The sequence below is a fragment of the Manis pentadactyla genome, chromosome 11 (genome assembly GCF_030020395.1).
Source record: "Manis pentadactyla isolate mManPen7 chromosome 11, mManPen7.hap1, whole genome shotgun sequence".
NCBI lineage: Eukaryota > Metazoa > Chordata > Mammalia > Pholidota > Manidae > Manis > Manis pentadactyla.
The window spans coordinates 119,481,711-119,504,191 of NC_080029.1; the positions used below are offsets into that span (position 1 = coordinate 119,481,711).

At 36.3% G+C, this 22,481-nt stretch overlaps 1 protein-coding gene across 8 annotated transcripts in view; it reads right to left on the bottom strand.

Moving 5' to 3' along the window:
- The window catches only part of MYO9A (myosin IXA), a 358,540-nt gene that overhangs the window by 223,357 nt on the left and 112,702 nt on the right, over positions 1 to 22,481 (bottom strand). For all 8 annotated transcript variants that reach the window (XM_057488942.1, XM_057488943.1, XM_057488944.1 and 5 more), the window contains 3 exons: positions 16,562 to 16,659; positions 12,899 to 13,025; positions 8,566 to 8,655 (listed from right to left, as the gene is read on the bottom strand). In XM_057488942.1, coding sequence (XP_057344925.1) covers positions 8,566 to 8,655; positions 12,899 to 13,025; positions 16,562 to 16,659 — 315 coding nt within the window. The remainder of the gene's footprint in view (positions 1 to 8,565; positions 8,656 to 12,898; positions 13,026 to 16,561; positions 16,660 to 22,481) is intronic.

Here is a 22,481-nt window from a genome sequence, read left to right on the forward strand (position 1 = left end):
AATGCCTAAGGTGCCTAACTGGTTTTCTTGGTTTCACTGGATATGGCTGGTAATTACAGGTATGCTTTGGTTATGTAACTATACTCCTATTATGTTAATGTGTGTGCGCAATTTAATTAGTAGTTTAAAACCTATACATGCTGAAGTTACTCTACAAGAAGATTTGTCAAAGAAATAATCAATCTTCCCATGTTTTCTTCCGCCTGCTACTTGTATAGCTTTTCTTCTTCCTTCCTAATTACAACCCTTAAATAGAATTCGTGCCTCATATCAAATTTACCGAGTATCATAATTCTTCCAAGTGGTAAAGATACCTCAAGACAAATGCTGGGCATAGAAGCCACAGGGCATAAATATGGAAAGAAGTAAAAAGCTAACCTTTTCAAACAATAAGGCTTCTCTCTCACTTACCAACTTTACATTTCCTTGTATGTCAGAGACGGGTAAGATTCCTCAAGGGAGGAACAACCTAAGACAGGCACAGTCGCAGGGGGGCCATCAGGTGAGAAATTGGGGATCAACAGAGGGGAGGCTTAGAACCTCTCCCCCATTTTGAGAGAAATCTTCTGCATTTGTGGATGTCTTATCGCCATTGTCTAGCTTGGATTAACACATAGTCTACAGGCACACATCTGATCATCTACATTTGCTCTCTTACAACACTAAACTATGTTTTCTACCTTTATCTTGTATCTACCTACTTCAGCATTTTATTAAAAATAATAATAATAAAGAGAGAAATGTGATATCCACATATAAATCAAGTATAAAAATCAAATGAGTATTCATATTTGAACTGACTGTTTATAGTTCATAATGTATGAGCAAAACCGAAAGCTTCTGTGATGACTGCCCTTGTACTGTTCACCATGTAACTTATTCACTATGTAAGAATTTGTTCTCCATGTAAGAACTTGTTCGTTATGCTTCAGAAGATTGGAGACTGACAAAAATTAGGCTTGGGGTGGATTAATGATGGTGCATTGAGCATTGACTCCCCTATACAGAATTTTATTCTTGTTAACAACCATTTGATCAATAAATATGAGAGATGCCCTCACAAAAAAAAAAAAAAAATTGGTGTTGTATTAAGTGACTAAGTTTATTACACAGCTACAAAAAACTAATATACTCTCCTTCAACTGATTCTTCATAAAGCTGCCAGTGATCCTTTTAAAAATATATCTAAGATATCTTTTCTGCTTAAAACACTTTAAGAGCTTTCCATTGCTCTCCAAGTAAGATATTTAAATTCCTAACACCTGCTAATATTTTATCTTCAATACCTAAAATACTTCTGGGCACAAAAAAGGTTTTTGAATATTTCCTAAACAAATAAATTCACCAAACAAATGTAAACAAAAATAAAGCAGGGGCAACCAAAAAAAATCTCAGAAAGTTGAATTTAAAGTTAAAAATATAAATAAGATACAAAGAATATTTTTTAATGAAGAACGTGAAAGAAAGCCTAAAAAAACGGGACCTTTATATAAAAGAAGGGCAACACTCTTATAAAGGTTTGGCCTTTTTTGTTTAGAAAGAAGCTCTCAAAGATGGAGACTATAAAATATGACATAATGAAGAAATATAGATTCGTAGGTATAGTTAGGGAAGACCCAAAAATAGGAAAAATGGATCAATATCAGTCTAGAAATTCACATTCTCCACTTATCAATCATTTCCACAACTTTGTGTCTTCTAATCTCATATTCCTGTCTTATTTTCACAATAATTGTCATAGTTTGATTTCTCCTTATTTTTATAAGATTACACTACAAAATAGAAAGCTTTTCAATAATTTTCCTATTACTGTACACTTAAGTAGTATACAATAATAGGAATGGCTCACGACCAATAAAGTTCACCTAGAAGCCTGATATACAGCCATGGAACTAGGTGAGATCATCTAGAAGAAAAGACAAGCACTATGTCCTAGGGCACCTCATCTTTTAGAGGTCACAAAGAAATGAAAAACGCAGACAAACAAAACTATAAAAAGGACTGGCCAACAGTGAAAAAGTAAAACAGAATAGAATGATGTGCTAGAAAATAAGAAACTGCCTCAAAGAATAATCAACTGGGTCAAATACTAATTGTTTCTAATTCAACCTACCATGTCATTCATGCCATATTAATAATATGAAATTTAAGAATGGTGAATAGAGGAGAGGATTAAAGATGGTGGCATGAGAGGGGAGACAGAGGCTTTCCCGTAAAACCGCATGTAATATGAAAATATAATTAATACAACTAATCCTGAAAGAGCGACAGGAAAGAGGATGGCACCAAACTGCATACACCTGGAGAAAAGAGCAGACGTCACAGAACAGGGTAATGTACCAAAGCTGTGGCCCGGTGAGACCCAAGCCCTTCCCCCACCCCAGCTCACTGGTGGGAGGAAGAGAAACGGAGCAGGGAGGGAGTGGAGGCCTTGGACTGCTGAATACCTAGCTCCGGAGATCTGCTCTGGGAGCACGAACCTACATTTCATGGTGCTTTCATGATACTCTCATGATTAGGGTATTGGAAAGCTAAGACAGGCAGAATTCCTGGAGAGACAGAGATTCCAGCTGCTTGAGGAAAGCAGGGATCCATATCCAGCTGCTCTAGGACAAAAGAAAGGCAGGCAGTCCGAGAGACTTCCTAACAAGGAAGCCCTTAGCAAGAGGGCTGCGAAAGGGGCAAGGATTGCACAGAGCTTAACGCTCAGGAGAAAGGACAGGTAGACAAAATTGTCTGGGTGGACTCTGCCCAGCAGGTTGGGAGCTTTCACGATTTTCAGGTGCTCCAGCTCCCCGGCTGGCTACACAGCTCCAAGGACCCCCTCCATGATATGCAGCCTACTGTGCCTTTCTCCAGGCCAGACCCACCTGACTCACAAACCAGCAAATCCTACCCTGGTGTTAGGCCAGCCAGAGGGAAGATCTGCCTACAGCAACTACAAACACAAAGCACAGAGGCTTATACCTCTGTACTCGGCCCACTGGTTCAGGCAGTGGAGACAGGCATACCAGCCGGGAAGCAGGCAACAGCTCTTTCCAACCCCAAGGCAACGCTACCACTCCCCTGCGACCCCCGACATTACTTCAGGGGCGGAGCAGCTCCAAAGAGAAGAGCTTCTGGACACTAGACAGCGCAATATACAAATATGAAATGCCAAAGGAACCTGGTTCAATGTAAAATTAATACAACTCCTGAGAAAGACAACATCAACCTCATGAATATTCCAGAAAGTGAGTTCAAAATAATAATCATTAACATGCTCATTGAGGTACAGAAAGATATTCAAGAACTCAGGAATGAATTCCGGTCAGACATCCAATTGTTGGAAGAGCACAATGGAGGGTATTAAAAGCAGATTAGATATGGTGGATGAGACGATAAATGAAATAGAAACTAGAAAAGAGGAATACAAAGAAGCTGAGGCACAAACAGAAAAAAGGATCTCTAAGAATGAAAGAATATTGAGAGAACTGTGTGACCAATCCAAACGTAACAATATTCGATTTATAGGGGTACCAGAAGAAGGAGAGAAAAAGGGATAGAAAGTGTCTTTGAGGAGGTAATTGCTGAAAACTTCCCCAATCAGGGTAAGGAGGCAGTCTCTCAGGTCATGGAGATCCACAGATCTCCGAACACAAGGGATCCAAGAAAGACAACACCAAGACATGTAGTAATTAAAATGGCAAAGATCAAGGATAAGGACAGATTACTGAAAGTAGCCAGAGAGAGAAATAAGATCACATACAAAGGAAAATCCATCAGGTTAACATCAGACTTCTCAGCAGAAACCTTACAGGCCAGAAGGGAGTGGCATGATACATTTAATGCAATGAAGCAGAAGGGCCGTGAACCAAGATTATTTTATCCAGCAAGATTATCATTTAAATTTGAAGGAGGGATCAAACAATTTTCAGATAAGCAAAAGCTGAAAGAATTTACCCCCCACAAACCATCTCTACAGTGTATTTTGGAGGGACTGCTATAGATGGAAATTTTCCTAAGGTTTAATAGCTATCACCAGAGGTAATAAAACCACAGTAAAAAAAGTACAATAGCTAATTACTAAGCAAATTCAAAATTAAATTGACTATCCCCAAAGTCAATCAAGGGATAGACAAAGAGCACAGAATATGATATGTAATATATAATGAATAGAGGAGGAAGAAAAAGGAGGAGAAAAGGAAAGAACCTTAAGATTGTACTTCTAATAGCATATTAAGTGAGTTAAGTTAGACTCTTAGATAGTAAGGAACTTAACCTTGAACCTTTGGTAACCATGAATCTAAAGCCTGGAATGGCAATAAGTATATACCTTTCGATAATCACCCTAAATGTAAATGAACTGAATGCACCAATCGAAAGACACAGAGTCACTGAATGGATAAAAAAACAAGACCTGTCTACATGCTGCCTACAAGAGACTCACTTCAAATCCAAAGACATACACAGAATGAAAGTGAATGGATGGAAAAAGGTATTTCATGCAACTAACAGAGAGAAAAAAGCAGCGGTTGCAGTACTTGTATCAGACAAAAGACTTCAAAACAAAGAAAGTCACAAGACACAAAGAAGGACATTACATAATGATAAAGGGGTCAATCCACCAAGAAGACATAACCATTATAAATATCTAAGCACTCAACACAGGAGCACCTACATATGTGAAACCAATACTAACAGAATTAAAAGGGGAAATAGAATACAATGCATTCATTCTACGAGACTTCAAGGCTCCACTCACTCCAAAGGACAGATCAACCAGACAGAAAATGAGTAAGGAGACAAAGGCACTGAACAACACATTAGAACAGATGGACCTAACAGACATCTACAGAACTCAGCACCCAAAAGCAGCAGAACAGAATACACATTCTTCTCATGTGTACATGGAACATTTTCAAAAATAGATCATAAAGTAGGCCACAAAAAGTGCTTCAGTTAATGCAAAAAGACTGAAATTATACCAGCCAGTTTCTCAGACCACAAAGGTATGAAACTAGAAATAAATTACCCAAAGAAAATGAAAAATCCCACAAACACACGGAGGCTTCACAACATGCTCCTAAATAACCAATGGATCAATGACCAAATAAAAACAGGGATCAAGCAATATAGAAACAAATGACAAGAATAATTAAACACCACAAAACCTGTGGGACGCACTGAAGGCCATGCTAAGAGGAAAGTATATTGCAATACAGGCCTACCTCAGGAAAGAAGAACAATCCCATATAAGCAGTCTAAACTCACAAATAATGAAATTAGAAAAGGAAGGCCAAATGAGGCCCAGGTCAGTAGAAGGGGGAACATAATAAAGATTAGAGCAGAAATAAATAAAACCGAGAAGAATAAAACAATAGAAACAATCAATGAAAGCAGGAGCTGGTTTTTCAATAAAATAAACAAAATAGATAAACACCTACCCAGACTTATCAAGAAAAAAACAGAGTCTATGCACATAAACAGAATCAGAAATGAGAAAGGAAAAATCACTATGGACACCAAAGAAATACAAAGAATTATTAGACAATACTATGAAAAACTGTATGGTAACAAACTGGATAACCTAGAAGAAAGGGACAACTTTCTAGAAAAATACAACTTTTCAAGGCTGACCAAGGAAGAAACAGAAAATCTGAACAAATCAATTACGAGCAACGAAATTGAACTGATAATCAAAAAACTACCTAAGAACAAAACACCTGGACCAGATGGCTTCACCGCTGAATTTTATCAAACATTTAGTGAAGACTTAATACCCATCCTCCTTAAAGTTTTCCAAAGAGTAGAAGAAGAGGGAATACTTTCAAACTCATTCTACAAGGCCACCATCACTCTAATACCAAAACCACACAAAGACACCACAAAAAAAGAAAATTACAGACTAATATCCCTGATGAACATAGATGCAAAAATACTCAACAAAATATTAGCAAACTGAATTCAAAAATACATTAAAAAGATCATCTATCATGATCAAGTGAGCTTCATCCCAGGGATGCAAGGAAGGTACAACATTCAAAAATCCATCAACATCATCTACTACATCAACAAAAAGAAGGGGAGAAACCACATGATCATCTCCATAGATGCTGAAAAAGCATTCAACAAAATTCAACATCCATTCATGATAAAAACTCAAGTATGCCCACTCTCCCCACTTCTATTCAACATAGTACTGGAGGTCCAAGCCACGGCAATCAGACAACACAAAGAAATAAAAGGCATCCAGATTGGCAAGGAAGAAGTTAAACTGCCCCTGTTTGCATATGACATGATATTGTACGTAAAAAGCCCTAAAGAATCTACTCCAAAACTACTAGATCTAATATCTGAATACAGCAAAGTTGAGGGACACAAAATTAATACGCAGAAATCTGTGGCATTCCTATACACTAACAATGAACTAGCAGAGAGAGAAATTAGGAAAACAATTCCATTCACAGTTGCATCAAAAAGAATAAAATATCAAGGAATAAACCTAACAAAGGAAGTGAAAGACATATACTCTGAAAAGTACAAGACACTCATGAGAGAAATTAAAGAAGAAACCAATAAATGGAAACACAACCCATGCTCACGGATAGGAACATTTAATATTGTCAAAATGGCAATCCTGCCCAAAGCAACCTACAGATTCAATGCGATTTTTATTGAAATATCAACAGCACTCTTCAATGAACTAGAGAAAATCGTTCTAAAATTCATATGGAACCACAAAAAACCCTGAATAGCAAAAGCAATCCTCATAAGGAAGAGTAAAGCTGGGGGGATTATGCTCCCCAACTTCAAGCTCTACTACAAAGCCACAGTACTCAAGACAATTTGGTACTCGCACAAGAACAGACCCACAGACCAGTGGAACAGAATAGAGATTCCAGATATTAACCTAAACACACACGGTCAAATAATATATGATAAAGGAGCCATGGATATACAGTGGGGAAATGACAGCCTCTTTAACAGCTGGTGTTGCCAAAATTGGACAGCGACATGTAAGAGAATGAAACTGGATCATTGTTTAACCCAATACACAAAAGTAAACTCGAAATGGATCAGACTTGAATGTAAGTCATGAAACCATAAAACTCTTAGAAGACAACATAAGCAAACATCTCCTCAATATAAATATGAGCAAATTCCTCTTGAACACATCTCCACGAGCAAGGGAAACAAAAGCAAAAATGAACTCATGGGACTACATCAAACTAAAAAGTTTCTGTATGGCAAAGGACACCATCAACAGAACAAAAAGGCATCCTACAGTATGGGCAAATATATTTGCAAATGACATATCCAACAAGGGGTTAACATCCAAAATACATAAAGAACTTACACACCTGAACACCCAAAAACCAAATAAACCTGATTAACACATGGGCAGAGGATATGAAGAGACAGTTCTCCGGAGAAGAAATTCATATGACTAACAGACACATGAAAAGATGCTCCACATCACTAATCATCAGAGAAATGCAAATTAAAATCACAATGAGATATCACATCACACCAGTAAGGATGGCCAGCATTGAAAAGACTAAGAACAACAAATGCTGGCAAGGATGCGGAGAAAGGGGAACCCTCCTACACTGCTGGTGGGAACATAAACTAGTTCAACCATTGTGGAAAGCAATATGGAGGTTCCTCAAAAAACTAAAAATAGAAATACCATTTGACCCGGGAATCCCACTCCTTGGAATTTACCCAAAGCATATAACTTCTCAGATTCAAAAAGACATACGCACCCCTATGTTTATCACAGCATTTTTTAAAATAGCCAGGAAATGGAAGCAACCTAAATGTCCATCAGTAGATGAATGGATAAAGAAGAGGTGGTACATATACACAATGGAATACTATTCAGCCATAAGAAGAAAACAAATCCTACCATTTGCAACAACATGGATGGAGCTGGAGGATATTGTGCTCAGTGAAATAAGCTAGGCAGAGAAAGACAAGTGCCAGATAATTTCCCTCATTTGTGGAGTATAACAATGAAGCCAAACTGAAGGAACAAAATGGCAGCAGACTCAGAGACTCCAAGAAGGAACTAGTGGTTACCAAAGGGGAGGGGTGTGGGAGGATGGGTGGGAGGGAGAAGGGGACTGAGGGGTATTATGTTCAGTACACATGGTGTGGGGGATCACAGGGAGAACAGTGTAGCCCAGAGAAGGCACATAGTGCATCTGTGGCATCTTGCTGCGCTGATGGACAGTGACTGCACTGGGGTATGGGTGGGGACTTGATAATATGGGTAAATGTAGTAACCACATTGTTTTTTCATGTGAAACCTTCATAATAGTGTTTATCAAGAATACCTAAAAAAGAAAAAAAAAAAAGAATGGTGAATAGATTAATATTCTTGGAGAAATGTAAGTCTATTGCTGAAATTTTCAATTGTAAGTTTCCAAATTGGTGAAAGTGCATGGTCAAATTTCAGGGGCCCCAAAAGTATTTCAACCAAGACTGTTTGTTGTTGTTACTTCCATTCTGTTAAGAACAGAAACCCATACTTCTAGAAATGTTCAGAGTACTTTGATTTCAAGTAAAACCTATTCGTACCTCTGCCAGCTTGTATGGTAAAATAAGCTTTTCTCCCACTGTCACAGTCTTCCTCGTAACTAATGCTTCAAATAGCATCTCTTCTTTAACCTGCACAACAGAAAAGTAAATTCAGTATGTCAGATTTATGACAATAGGTCGAATTATTTATTCAAAAGCTAAATAGAGAAAATATATTTAATGAGATTAACAAATGCACAACAAAGAAAAAATAAAAACAGAAACAAAGACAATACACTGAAAAATTTAAATACTAGCTAAAGTGGAATTTAAGTGTCCATTCACTCTACTTCCCCCCCTAAAAAAAAAGAGAACAGGGGAAATAAGACAGATGGGTTTTTTGAAAGTTTTCTTTCTGCTCATAATAAACATGTTTCACTGTGCAGAAAATGGAAAATATACAATAGTACAAAAAACGCTTAATTAAGATGATCAACGATAATCCCAGGAGACAAGGACTAAAAAGTGACACTACTTCCAAAATTCCAGGAACATTACACTGAGTTTATGTATATTTACAGATGTTAAATTTAAGTTACAGTTAATGCTTCCTTTGCTTTCACTCTCTTTGGAGGCAAACACTATTATAAATTTAACTTGTCTCATTTCAGCCCATTTTTATTTATATATATTCATAAGCACTATATTATATTGTCCAAGTGTATCTTACTCTTATCAGTATGGTACTATAGTGTTCATATGTTTTTGAGATCTAATTATGTCGATAATGTAGAATAAGCTTATTCATTTTAACTGCTTTGTAGCATCCCAGTATATAAATTACCAGTGTGTAATCCATTCTACTACTTATAGGCATTTACACTATTTAAAATATTGTACTATTAGAAAATAAACTGCAGTGAATATTCTTGCATATGTGTTCACACCTGAAAATGTAATTACTAGGTTGTAGTGTAGACATTTTCAGCTTTACACCACCAAACTACTATACACAATTTGATATCTCAGCAGCAGAACTCAGAATTCCTATTTCTTCAAATCTTGACCATACTTGGTTTTATCAGACTTCTTGATTTTTGCCATACTGATGAGTATGAAATGGTAAAACAAGGACATTTAATAAACGCATCCATATATAATACAGATAAACATAATAAATATATAAAAAAGATAATATAATACAGATATAATAATAAATATACATAATAAAGGTATAACATTCATATAATTGTATGGAGACAATATATCAAGCAAAAAATATTTCTTGTTCAAAAATTTTTTCTGTATGGTATTAGCTTTCTAAAATAGTGCTTTCTAAAATATGTATGGAGTTAGCTTTCTAAAAATAAATGATCTATGCAGTAGACTGAAAACATTTTTTAAAGGAACCAACAAATGTAAGCTGCCAAGTACATGAAGCAAAGGTCACTTCCATACACTCGTATAAAATGGTACAACCACTGTAGAGAGTAATTTGTCAGTATATACTATAACCAAAAAATTCTACTTGGACTATACCCTAGAATTATTTTCACATGTTAATAAGGAGACATATACAAGAATGCCTATCACGGTACTTATCGATAAATGGAAAATTACAAACAACCTCACTCCCCACTAAAAAAAGATAAATTAAGTCATTCATATAATAGGATCTTATATAGTAGCTAAAAAGAATCTATCCTATATAGATCAGTATGAACAATCTCAAAAACATATTATAGAATAAAAATCAAGTTTTAGAATGATAAGCACAGTACAACACATATAAAGTCTGAAAACATATAGAATAAAACTATACATTCTTTATAGAAACGTCTATTCTGAAAATACAGAAGCAAGAATGGGACTGATAAATTCGTAACAGTGTTTACTTCTGGTGAGGGCAGAGTACACAGTGGGCTTCAATTATATGCAAGATTTTATTACTTGGGTGGGGTTGTGAGTACACAGGTGTTTATTATATTGTTTTCTATATATGTTGTAAGTAGTAATCATTTAACAAAAAAAACAAGGGAGAAAATATGTTAAAACAGAAATTAATACATAATAAGTAAAATGGTAGTAATGACAAATTTAAAGACCCATTATTTGAAAATAAATGAAAGACAAATCTCACACAAATCAAAAGAAAAAAATTAAGAAATACAAACAGCTAACACCATACAGAAAAAAATTTTAAACATTAAGAGAACATTTACGGTGACTATTTTTAAAACATTTGTTCCTAAAAACTAAATATGTATCATTGAGTTGAATTACTTTGAGGAAAATTAAATTAAATCTTAAGAGTTTATATTTTAAATAAACCAGTTATTGTGGCTGTCTTTAAATTTTATCTCAACAAAAAGCCTTACAGTTATTATTATCAATTTTAACCAATTAGAGGAGATCATCTTTAAAAATAATTTCTAAGAACTAATTATAGGCAGGATACATGACAGGTCCTCTCAGTACTTCTCTAGTTCCTCAACTTTGAAGATATCATTTTTCTACTTACTACCAAACTTCCATTCCTATAATTGTTCCAACAATACATAATAAGAAGGAATTTAACAAGCTTTGGTTCAAAAGTGATTTGTAATCAAATCACATATGTTGTTAGTATAACTCTGACACTGGTAAGAACAATTCTAAAAACTGGATTTCTCTTTTATCAATACCTGAGTTCCTCTTTGAATTCCGTGACTTGTTCTTAGTGATCTCTCACCAAAGAAAGAATATTGCACTAGGACCAGATGCCTTAGTACTCACTGAATGCCTGAACTAAGAACATTAGCCACAAAGCCCTGTATTACAATATCAAATATTTCTGTTGACTAAATGTTGACTAAAATACCACCTGAAATGCCTCACTGAAATACCATGTTCTCTGACCCTCATGACCTTCAAAATTACTACTTTCAGATACCATACTCCACATCCTAGTAGAATTTCTTTCCAATGAGTGAGTCTAGTTCCAATTCAATGTACTCCCTTCTGCCCCTTCTGCCAAGCTAACTCATTCCATTAAAGTTAACAGGCAATACCCAGCATGTAAAAAATAATAAACACTCTTAAAGCTAGATAAATAAGAAAGATAATGTTCCCCAGCAGTAAGGTGAAATGAGCTATCAAGGCAGAAAAACACATGGGTGAATATTACATGCATGTACTGCTACGTGAAAAAAGTCAGTGTGAAAAACATAATGCATGAGTCCAATTTGTTACCTTCTGGAAGAGGCAAATCTACAGAGCTAGTAAAAAGATCAGTGGTTGCCAAGGGCCTGGGGGGAAGGGTTGAGTAGGTGAAGCACAGGAGATTTTGTAGGGCAGTGAAATTATTTTGTATGATACTGTAATGGAGGACACATGACATGCATTTGTCACAACGTATATACAGCACAAACAGTAAATCTTAATGTATACAAATTTTTTAAAAATTATTTAAGACGTTGGGGGATCCTAGGAAAGAATACAGATCATGGCAAGAGAATTTAATCTAACTGTATGACAAATATATGAGACAACCCCAATGAAGGGGGTAGGAAAAAGTGCTGACCTAAGTAATTTCAAAAATGAATGGAATCTGTAAAACTAAAAGAGAACGGAACTACACATAAGCACTCTACTCCATCTGATAAAGTCATTTCCCACAGGCGTACAGGTTAAGAAACCTAACACTGCTATACATGTATACTGGAATTGAATTCAAAACATCAGTATGACCTTATGTTTATCTTTATATAAATATAGATGGCTCCATAAAAATATTTGTAGATACGTGAATATATACAGGTTAGTATATACTCTTGCATGTCCTTGTTCTGTCAAAGGAGAGGGACTAAAAGAATGATACCGCTTTAAGATGAATCTGGCAAGATGAAATATTAACTGAGAACACATGAAAAATTGTCATTCCAGAAAGAAAGAAAAAGATAATAAAGACATTGATAAGGGAAGAAGCTGGGCAGGAGATGAAGACCTTAGGCTCCTATTTAGACATGAAGAAAGAAAAAGTAGTGCACCCTTTTCTCCTCACTTATCCAGATACCCTATCTTCGAATAAAATAATTTAATCAAAAATTTAGTATGAGAAGAAATCTCAAATACAGGAGGAAAAAACCTAGCAAAGTTCTAGAACATTTTACAGTCTAGACTGAAATGTTCATCCTACCCAGCAAGTTGGGGGATTATGAATATCTGCGGCAAGGGGAGGCAGGGGAGAAATCTCAAACCTAAAGATTCCAGCACACTCACAAAAATTCCATCCTTCGGAGAAACAATGTTAGTAAAAAGCATTAACTCATTTACACCTACAAAACAGTCCTGCAAAATAAAAACTGAGAAGCTACCAGCATTTGAAATGACAACTGAGAATGTAATCACTCACTTCTAATAATTCTGAGACAATTGGCAGAACTTCAAGATTACAGATATCTATGGAGTCATCCCGGTATGTCTTCTTTTTATAACAGATATTACCCAAGTGTAGTATTGCTGAGAGAAGAGAGAAAATCCTGTGAAAATAAAACCACAAATTACAGATTGTTTGTGTATATTCTTTTATTTCATTTCAAAATTCAAATCAAACAAATTAGCTGGTACAAATATGAAGTATTTAGTCTTCAGAAAGATAAATATGGGAGTAACAATTTTAACTGTAAAATTTATTGAGTGTTTACTATGTCAAGCACTGTGCAAAGTGCTTCACATAACCTTGCTTTTTCATTTTGCATCACTTGTCAGAGTTGTTTGAAGGGAACTTCTTGCCATGGTCTGAATTGCTTCATTGTTTCAAAGTCCATGCCATTCTAAATGCTTTTCATCCTTTCTAAATGCCCTTTCCCTATTTCAGATCTCTGAATTATTCGAATCATTAAAGAAAAAGCCTTTGAAATCTGCATTTTTTAACCAAGTAGCTTGACTGATTTTTTATTAGTAATTATACCTAAGGAATGATTGCCTACATCATACTGTGGTGCCACTAACAAATGCTTTTTAAAAAACAGTATGAGGCCACTGCGGTATATTATGTATCAGTCCCCTGGTGTGAAACATCTACATCTGAATCCTCTCTTCTGTCCTTTCCTCTTGTTTGAAAGGAACAAAACAACTAAACCCTCCACTTGTGCTCTATATTCCATGAACTCCAGTTTACTCAGAAATTTTATTATACCTATTTCCTATCTCTCACATGAACCTATAAGAACTTCCATCAAAATAATCTCACGTCTGCTTTTCTCTTAAACAACCTATCCTAGATCCCACATCTTCTTGTTCCCTTCACAAACAAGCATATTGAAATGTTAACTTATACGGCTTGTCTTTACTTCATCATTCCCCATTTACTATCTCAATCTGGGGCCTGCCCCCGACTAAAATGTCTCATAGAGGTTACCAAGGACTCCATGTAACTAAGGAAAGTACATTATGTCCTTAACTTACCTGACATCTTAAAAGCATTTAACACAGCTTAACAATTCATCTAAGAGCCTTTCCTGGAAATACATATATATATATCTTTGTGCCTTGTCTACAAACCTGTTCTACTTATAAATTTGAACTATGTGTTTTCCTAAAATTAGGAAGTATTCTAAGTAAAACAAAGACATTGCTTTAGGAACCTAATACCTGTACTTTCAGAGGTCTTGAATCAACATCTGACTTGCAAGTCTAATTTCTCAAATAAATTAAAAATTTTTAATGTTTGAATTATTAACAAAATACAAGACAGTTATAAAGGAATAATTCATAGAAGTATTCTCAGTTAGATTAGAAAAGAAACTCATTATCAACTAAAACATTATGAAAACTAATGGAAACCAAAAGATATGAAATACACAAATTCACAGGCCATTTTTTAAAAACCATGTTTAGTAGTAGTTTATATGGTTGCTAATTACATTGTTTCAGAATCTGGGGTTCAATACTCAGAATATCAATGTTTTCTCACACAGAAATACATGATGCATAGTCTCAGCAATAAATGCCATAAAAATAATATGCTACAATTCAACAAAAAAAGATTTATAAATATGAATAAGAATCTCTGTTCTCAAAAAGCTTATAATCTTGCACTAGGAGATATAAATAAATAACTATACTATAGAGCAAGACATCTAAAAATACAGAAGGCAGAAACAGTTAAGAAAAATTTTATTAAAAAAGCAGGACATGAACTGAAGGAGCAAAACAGCAGCAGACTCAAACACTCCAAGAAGAAACTAGCAGTTACCAAAGGGAAGGGGCTGGGGAGGGTGGGTGAGAAGGGAGGGAGAAGGGGATTAAGGGGCATTATGACTAACACAAATAATGTAGGGGAATCACGGGGAAGGCAGTATAGCACAGAGAAGAAAAGTAGTGACTCTATAGCATCTTACTATGCTGATGGATAGCGACTACAATGGGGTGTGAGAGGGGACTTGATAATACGGGTGGAATGTAGTAACCACAATGTTGCTCATGGAAAGCCTTCATAAGATTGTATATCAATGACACATTTATGCAAACTAAAAAAATAATTTAGAATATTTAAAAGTTAAAAAAAAAGCAGGACATGAAAGTACTCTAAAACAAACAGATTTCAATTCACATGCCAAATTTTAGCCTGCCTGCAAGGTTGTCTTAAGAGGGATTGTGGGGTAGATCAGAGTGCAGTAGGAAAAAATGCTATGATTTGATAACAGAATCAATCATGATACAGGGGAGGGGAATAGCAGTGCATGTGATATGCTCTCTATCTACACAATTGAAACTGTGTGCAAGTGGAAAAGAAATGATGATCATTCCTTCATGGAATGGATGAAACCGTGAATATGCAAAATACAGTATAATGTTTGAGAGAACACCATCAGTCTAGTTAAAATGCAAAACTTGTGTTAGGAAATATCTAAAAATATCTGAGCAATACAGAAGGGCCAAATTGAAGGTCAGGCTACTAAGAACATATTATTTCCAGTGGATATGGGATAGTCACATCAGAAAATATAAAAGACAATACTTTGGTGTATAAGAAGTAAATACTGTTATTTCCAAATCAAGTTATCTACAAAAAAAAAATGAAGTTTCACTATTACTTAACATATAAATTGACACTTCAGTCCATATGTCAATCAGTCAGGTGTCAATCAATGATGTATCCTGAGTGAAGGATGTTACTACAGCATGAAGGCATTGACAGGAATATTCTCATTTATTTAAAGTAACTTTCAGTGAATTGTAATTTATGTCCCCAATAAAATGAGTTTGCAAATTTACAAAGTATATTATTTGGTTTTTACTTTCATAAAAGGATTCTGGCAAATAATCTGGTAAACAAAGATTGATACCAATAATGTAATCACAAGCAAACAAAAAAAAAAAGGCAGGACTGATATTCCTCTACTCCTAGTGAGAGATTACAAGTTGACAGTATAATCAGATCTGACATATTTATTGACTCTCTCTCCTTTAAAAAAAAGTGGTAAGTTACTATTTTTTTCTGGTGAGAGTCAAGGTTTTCTGTGACTTTATTTTTAAATAATTTGCTTTATTTTAAATATGATTTACTTCATCTCTATCTCAACCTTTTTCTTACATTTCCATTTTGTTTAAATTTACAATGACCAAAGTACATAGTACAGACATAAATTTACAGAGGAAATACATAGAAAATTATGTTTTACTACCAGGTATGCATATCTTAATAAAATAAAGAAATCAATGATATAGAAAACAAGAAATTATAAAAACTGTTACAAAGCAACTGTATTTAAGAAAGGTCCATAGAGAGGTTTTAGGGTCACCATGAACTCTTGCAATTATATGCACGTTTATGGATGCACATTTTACAGGAAGAAGAGCTCCAGCTTTCAACAGATTCTCAGAGAATTTATGACAAAAAAATTCAAAACAAGACTTATAGAAAAATACAGTTCTAAGCAATGCGTAAGATGGAGGCACTAGATCAGGAACATCAGTCAGAAAATTATTTCAAAGGACTAAGGAAGAAAAATTTCAAAACACAAATGATTTGTTCTCTACCAAAGAATAAGACTACAGTAAATAAACTTACTGTCTTCGTGTTTTGGGAAGAAATCCTACCATTTCCATGGCCAGTTGTAAGCGCTCAAAGTCATGCCTCAAATCTTCCCCCTCCACTGTGAAGCAATCCTGCTTATTTAAGGGAAAAGGGGGGAAGATCAAGATATACCTACTGAAAAGTAACATAAACCACTCAGAAATACAGTAATTTTAGACACACCTAAGTATAAAAATCAGGGCTGGTGAATTACTTGGACAAAGCCAAATTCATCAGACCTGTTATCTTTCTTCAGGTATGCAAACTAAGCACATACTTACCAAAATACCAGTAAGTTTCCTCTTTTCTCCCTTTCACAATCACTGAAGCAAGGACCTCAAAAGTAATTTACTGAGCTAGCAATACTTGAAAATGTTCTGATACCAAGTTTTATTTTGAGTGGTTTTGAAGAGTTTTAGATATCCAAAGCATTTAAGAGAGTTCAACTCCACAAATATTATTCATTCAATATATAATTAGTAAGTGCCTACCCATATACAAGGTTCTGAACTAGATACTGGGATACAAAAAAAATATTTTACAAGAGGCAATGATTAAGTTGAGAAGGGAAGCCTAAATTTATATAAAGATGTTTATATTGATATTAGATATAAATAGTTCCTTAAAAATAATATAAACATGGTAATGAGTCAGCAAAAGGAGTGAATGTGAAAATATAAAACTTGTCAAAGAATACACATCATATGAGTCAGTTCAAATAGTTCTGAACTACCAGATAAAAAATATTACTTTTTTTGAGTAGTCCTTATATTTCAGTTCCCAAAAGTCAAATGTTAACATTGTACACAAAATCCTCTTTAAATAGTAAGTCTTCAAATGCCTTTATTATATCTTCTCACAGTCCCTTACATTTTCAAAAACCTCCTCACATGCTATTTATTTTTTTAATGCCACCTTTCTATGGAATGTTGCATCAAACACTCAGTAAACACATGAACTATTATGTCAATCACTACAGATCTCTAGTATCAAGTCAGTGCCAAGGAAGTGGGTAATTACTGAACTAAATACATAATCACTGAATAACACTGAGTAAGTATGGAATTGAATGAAACACTTCTTTTTGAGAAATAAAGTATTCATTTATTTTTTAAAAACTTTCAAGTATCTACCATGTGCACCCTGATTTTCGCCACTATAAGAATGAGATAATGAATACAGGTAGACATACGGTTCAAAATACATACTAAGTGACAGAATGCTATTTAAAACTTTTATTTTCTGGAGGCGGAGCCAACATGGCGGCGTGAGTAGGACAGTGGGAATCTCCTCCCAAAAACATATATACTTTTGAAAATACAACAAACACAACTAGCCCTAAAAGAGAGACCAGAAGACGCAGGACAGTGGACAGACTGCAGCTACACCAGCGAGAACCCAGCGACTGGTGAAAGGGGTGAGATACAAGCCCCGGCCCTGCGGGACCCGAGCGCCCCTCCCCCCAGCTCCCGGCGGGAGAACAATAGGCAGAGCGGGAGGGAAACGGAGCCCAGGACTGCCGAACACCCAGCCCCAGCCATCCGGGCCAGAGCGCAGACACAGTACATGCCCAGGGGGCCCTGGATACTGGGGGAACAGGGAGTAAGACCTCTGAGCGGGTGCTGAAGCTGATGCACCTGTGACAAAGAAAAGCGGGGGCTTTTTGAAAGTCTTAAAGGGACAGGGACTTAACAGCTTGACGGAAACAACCCAGGTCACAGTACAGCAGCTGGAAATTACAGGGAAAACCGGGTGCACTAACCCCCTGGGCAACAGCTCTGAGACCCCTCACGGAGGCAAACAGTCAAGCAGCCCCCCCATCCATCACCCCACCGGGCGCTGCGAAAGCAGAGAAGCAGCCTGAGACAAATTCCGCCCACAGAAAGGGAAATTTCTCCCTTCCGGCCAGGCAAGACACAAAGACCCACTCTACATGCAATTACCCAACACAAGCCACTAGGGGTCGCAGTTGTCCCAGTAAAGAAAGGCCAGTAGTAAGTGAAAATTTTGGCCCTCCCAGCTGACAGTCAATAGCACCTGTCAACATGAAAAGGCAAAAAAATATGATCCAGACAAGACTAACCCAGACAGCTTCAGCATCTGCTACATCTTCCCCTGAGAAGGAATCTGGGGAGATAGATTTAGCCAGTCTACCTGAAAAAGAATTCAAAACAAAAGTCATAACCATGCTGATGGACTTGCAGAGAAATATGCAAGAACTAAGGAAGGAGAACTCAGAAATAAAACAAGCTCTGGAAGGACTTCAAAACAGAATGGACGAGATGCAAGAGACCATTAATGGACTAGAAAACAGAGAACAGGAATGCAGAGAAGCTGATGCAGAGAGAGATAAAAGGATCTCCAGGAATGAAAGAATTTTAAGAGAGCTGAGTGATCAATATAAAAGAAATAATATAAGAATCATAGGCATTCCAGAAGAAGTAGAGAGAGAAAAGGGGATAGAAAATGTCTTTGAAGAAATAATTGCTGAAAATTTCCCCAAACTAGGGGAAGAAATGGCCTCTCAGACCACAGAGGTACACAGAACTCCCATGACAAGGGATCCAAGGAGGGCAACACCAAGACACATAATAATTAAAATGGCAAAGATCAAAGACAAGGACAAAGTATTACAAGCAGCCAGAGAGAAAAAAAAGGTTACCTACAAAGGAAAACCCATCAGGCTATCATCAGACTTCTCAACAGAAACCCTACAGGCCAGAAGAGAATGGCATGATATACTTAATGCAATGAAACAGAAGGGCCTCGAACCAAGACTACTGTATCCAGCACGAATATCATTTAAATATGAAGGAGGGATTAAACAATTCCCAGACAAGCAAAAGTTGAGGGAATTTGCCTCCCACAAACCACCTCTACAGGGCATCCTACAGGGACTGCTCTAGATGGGAGCACTCCTAAAAAGAGCACACAACAAAACACCCAACATATGAAGAAGGGAGGAGGAGGAATAAGAAGGGAGAGAAATAAAGAATCATCAGATTGTGTTTATAATAGCTCAACAAGCGAGTTAAGTTAGACAGTAAGACAGTAAAGAAGCTAACCCTAAACCTTTGGTAACCACAAACTTAAAGCCTGCAATGGCAATAAATTCATACCTTTCAATAATCACCCTAAATGTAAATGGACTGAATGCACCAATCAAAAGACACAGAGTAATAGAATGGATAAAAAAGCAAGATCCATCCATATGCTGCTTACAAGAGACTCACCTCAAACCCAAAGACGCGCACAGACTTAAAGTCAAGGGATGGAAAAAGATATTTCAAGCAAACAACAGAGAGAAGAAAGCAGGTGTTGCAATTCTGGTATCAGACAAAACAGACTTCAAAATAAAGAAAGTAACAAAAGACAAAGAAGGACATTACATAATGATAAAGGGCTCAGTCCATCAAGAGGATATAACCATTATAAATATATATGCACCCAATACAGGAGCACCAACATACCTGAAACAAATATTAACAGACCTAAGGGAGGAAATAGAATGCAATGCATTCATTCTAGGAGACTTCAACACACCACTCACTCCAAAGGACAGATCCACCAGACAGAAAATAAGTAAGGACACAGAGGCACTGAACAACACACTAGAACAGATGGACCTAATAGACATCTACAGAACTCTACATCCAAAAGCAACAGGATACACGTTCTTCTCAAGTGCACATGGAACATTCTCCAGAATAGACCACATACTAGGACACAAAAAGAGCCTCAGTAAATTCCAAAAGATTGAAATCCTACCAACCAACTTTTCAGACCACAAAGGCATTAAACTAGGAATAAACTGTTCAAAGAAAGCAAAAAGGCTCACAAACGCATGGAGGCTAAACAACACGCTCCTAAATAATCAATGGATCAATGACCAAATCAAAATGGAGATCCAGCAATATATGGAAACAAATGACAACAACAACACTAAGCCCCAACTTCTGTGGGACGCAGCAAAAGCAGTCTTAAGAGGAAAGTATATAGCACTCCAAGCATATTTAAAAAAGGAAGAGCAATCCCAAATGAACGGTCTAATGTCACAACTATCAAAATTGGAAAAAGAAGAACAAATGAGGCCTAAGGTCAGCAGAAGGAGGGACATAATAAAGATCAGAGAAGAAATAAATAAAATTGAGAAGAATAAAACAATAGCAAAAATCAATGAAACCAAGAGCTGGTTCTTCGAGAAAATAAACAAAATAGATAAGCCTCTAGCCAGACTTATTAAGAGGAAAAGAGAGTCAACACAAATCAACAGTATCAGAAATGAGAAAGGAAAAATCACAACAGATCCCGCAGAAATACAAAGAATTATTAGAGACTACTATGAAAACCTATATGCTAACAAGCTGGGAAACCTAGGAGAAATGGACAACTTCCTAGAAAAATACAACCTTCCAAGACTGACCGAAAAGGAACAGAAAATCTAAACAGACCAATCACCAGCAACGAAATTGAAGCGGTAATCAAAAAACTACCAAAGAACAAAACCCCCGGGCCAGATGGATTTACCTCGGAATTTTATCAGACATACAGGGAAGACATAATACCCATTCTCCTTAAAGTTTTCCAAGAAATAGAAGAGGAGGGGATACTCCCAAACTCATTCTATGAAGCTAACATCAGCCTAATACCAAAACCAGGCAAAGACACCACCAAAAAAGAAAACTATAGACCAATATCCCTGATGAACGTAGACGCAAAAATACTCAACAAAATTTTAGCAAACCGAATTCAAAAATACATCAAAACCATCGTACACCATGACCAAGTGGGATTCATCCCAGGGATGCAAGGATGGCACAACATTCGAAAGTCCATCAATATCATCCACCACATCAACAAAAAGAAAGACAAAAACCACATGATCATCTCCATAGATGCTGAAAAAGCATTTGACAAAGTTCAACATCCATTCATGATAAAAACTCTCAGCAAAATGGGAATAGAGGGCAAGTACCTCAACATAATAAAGGCCAACTATGAAAAACCCACAGCCAACATTATATTGAATAGCGAGAAGCTGAAAGCATTTCCGCTGAGATCGGGAACTAGACAGGGATGCCCACTCTCCCCACTGTTATTTAACATTGTACTAGAGGTCCTAGCCACGGCAATCAGACAAAACAAAAAAATACAAGGAATCCAGATTGGCAAAGAAGAAGTCAAACTGTCACTATTTGCAGATGACATGATACTGTACATAAAAAACCCTAAAGACTCCACCCCAGAACTACTAGAACTGATATCGGAATACAGCAAAGTTGCAGGATACAAAATCAACACACAGAAATCTGTGGCTTTCCTATATACCAACAATGAACCAACAGAAAGAGAAATCAGGAAAACAACTCCATTCACAATTGCATCAAAAAAAATAAAATACCTAGGAATAAACCTAACCAAAGAAGTGAAAGACTTATATTCGGAAAACTACAAGTCACTCTTAAAAGAAATTAAAGGGGACACTAACAGATGGAAACGCATCCCATGCTCATGGCTAGGAAGAATTAATATCGTCAAAATGGCCATCCTGCCCAAAGCAATATACAGATTTGATGCAATCCCTATGAAACTACCAGCAACATTCTTCAATGAACTGGAACAAATAATTCAAAAATTCATATGGAACCACCAAAGACCCCGAATAGCCCAAGCAATCCTGAGAAAGAAGAATAAAGTAGGGGGGATCTCACTCCCCAACTTCAAGCTCTATTATAAAGCCATAGTAATCAAGACAATTTGGTACTGGCACAAGAACAGAGCCACAGACCAATGGAACAGACTAGACAATCCAGACATTAACTCAGACGTATATGGTCAATTAATATTTGATAAAGGAGCCATGGACATACAATGGTGAAATGACAGTCTCTTCAACAGATGGTGCTGGCAAAAC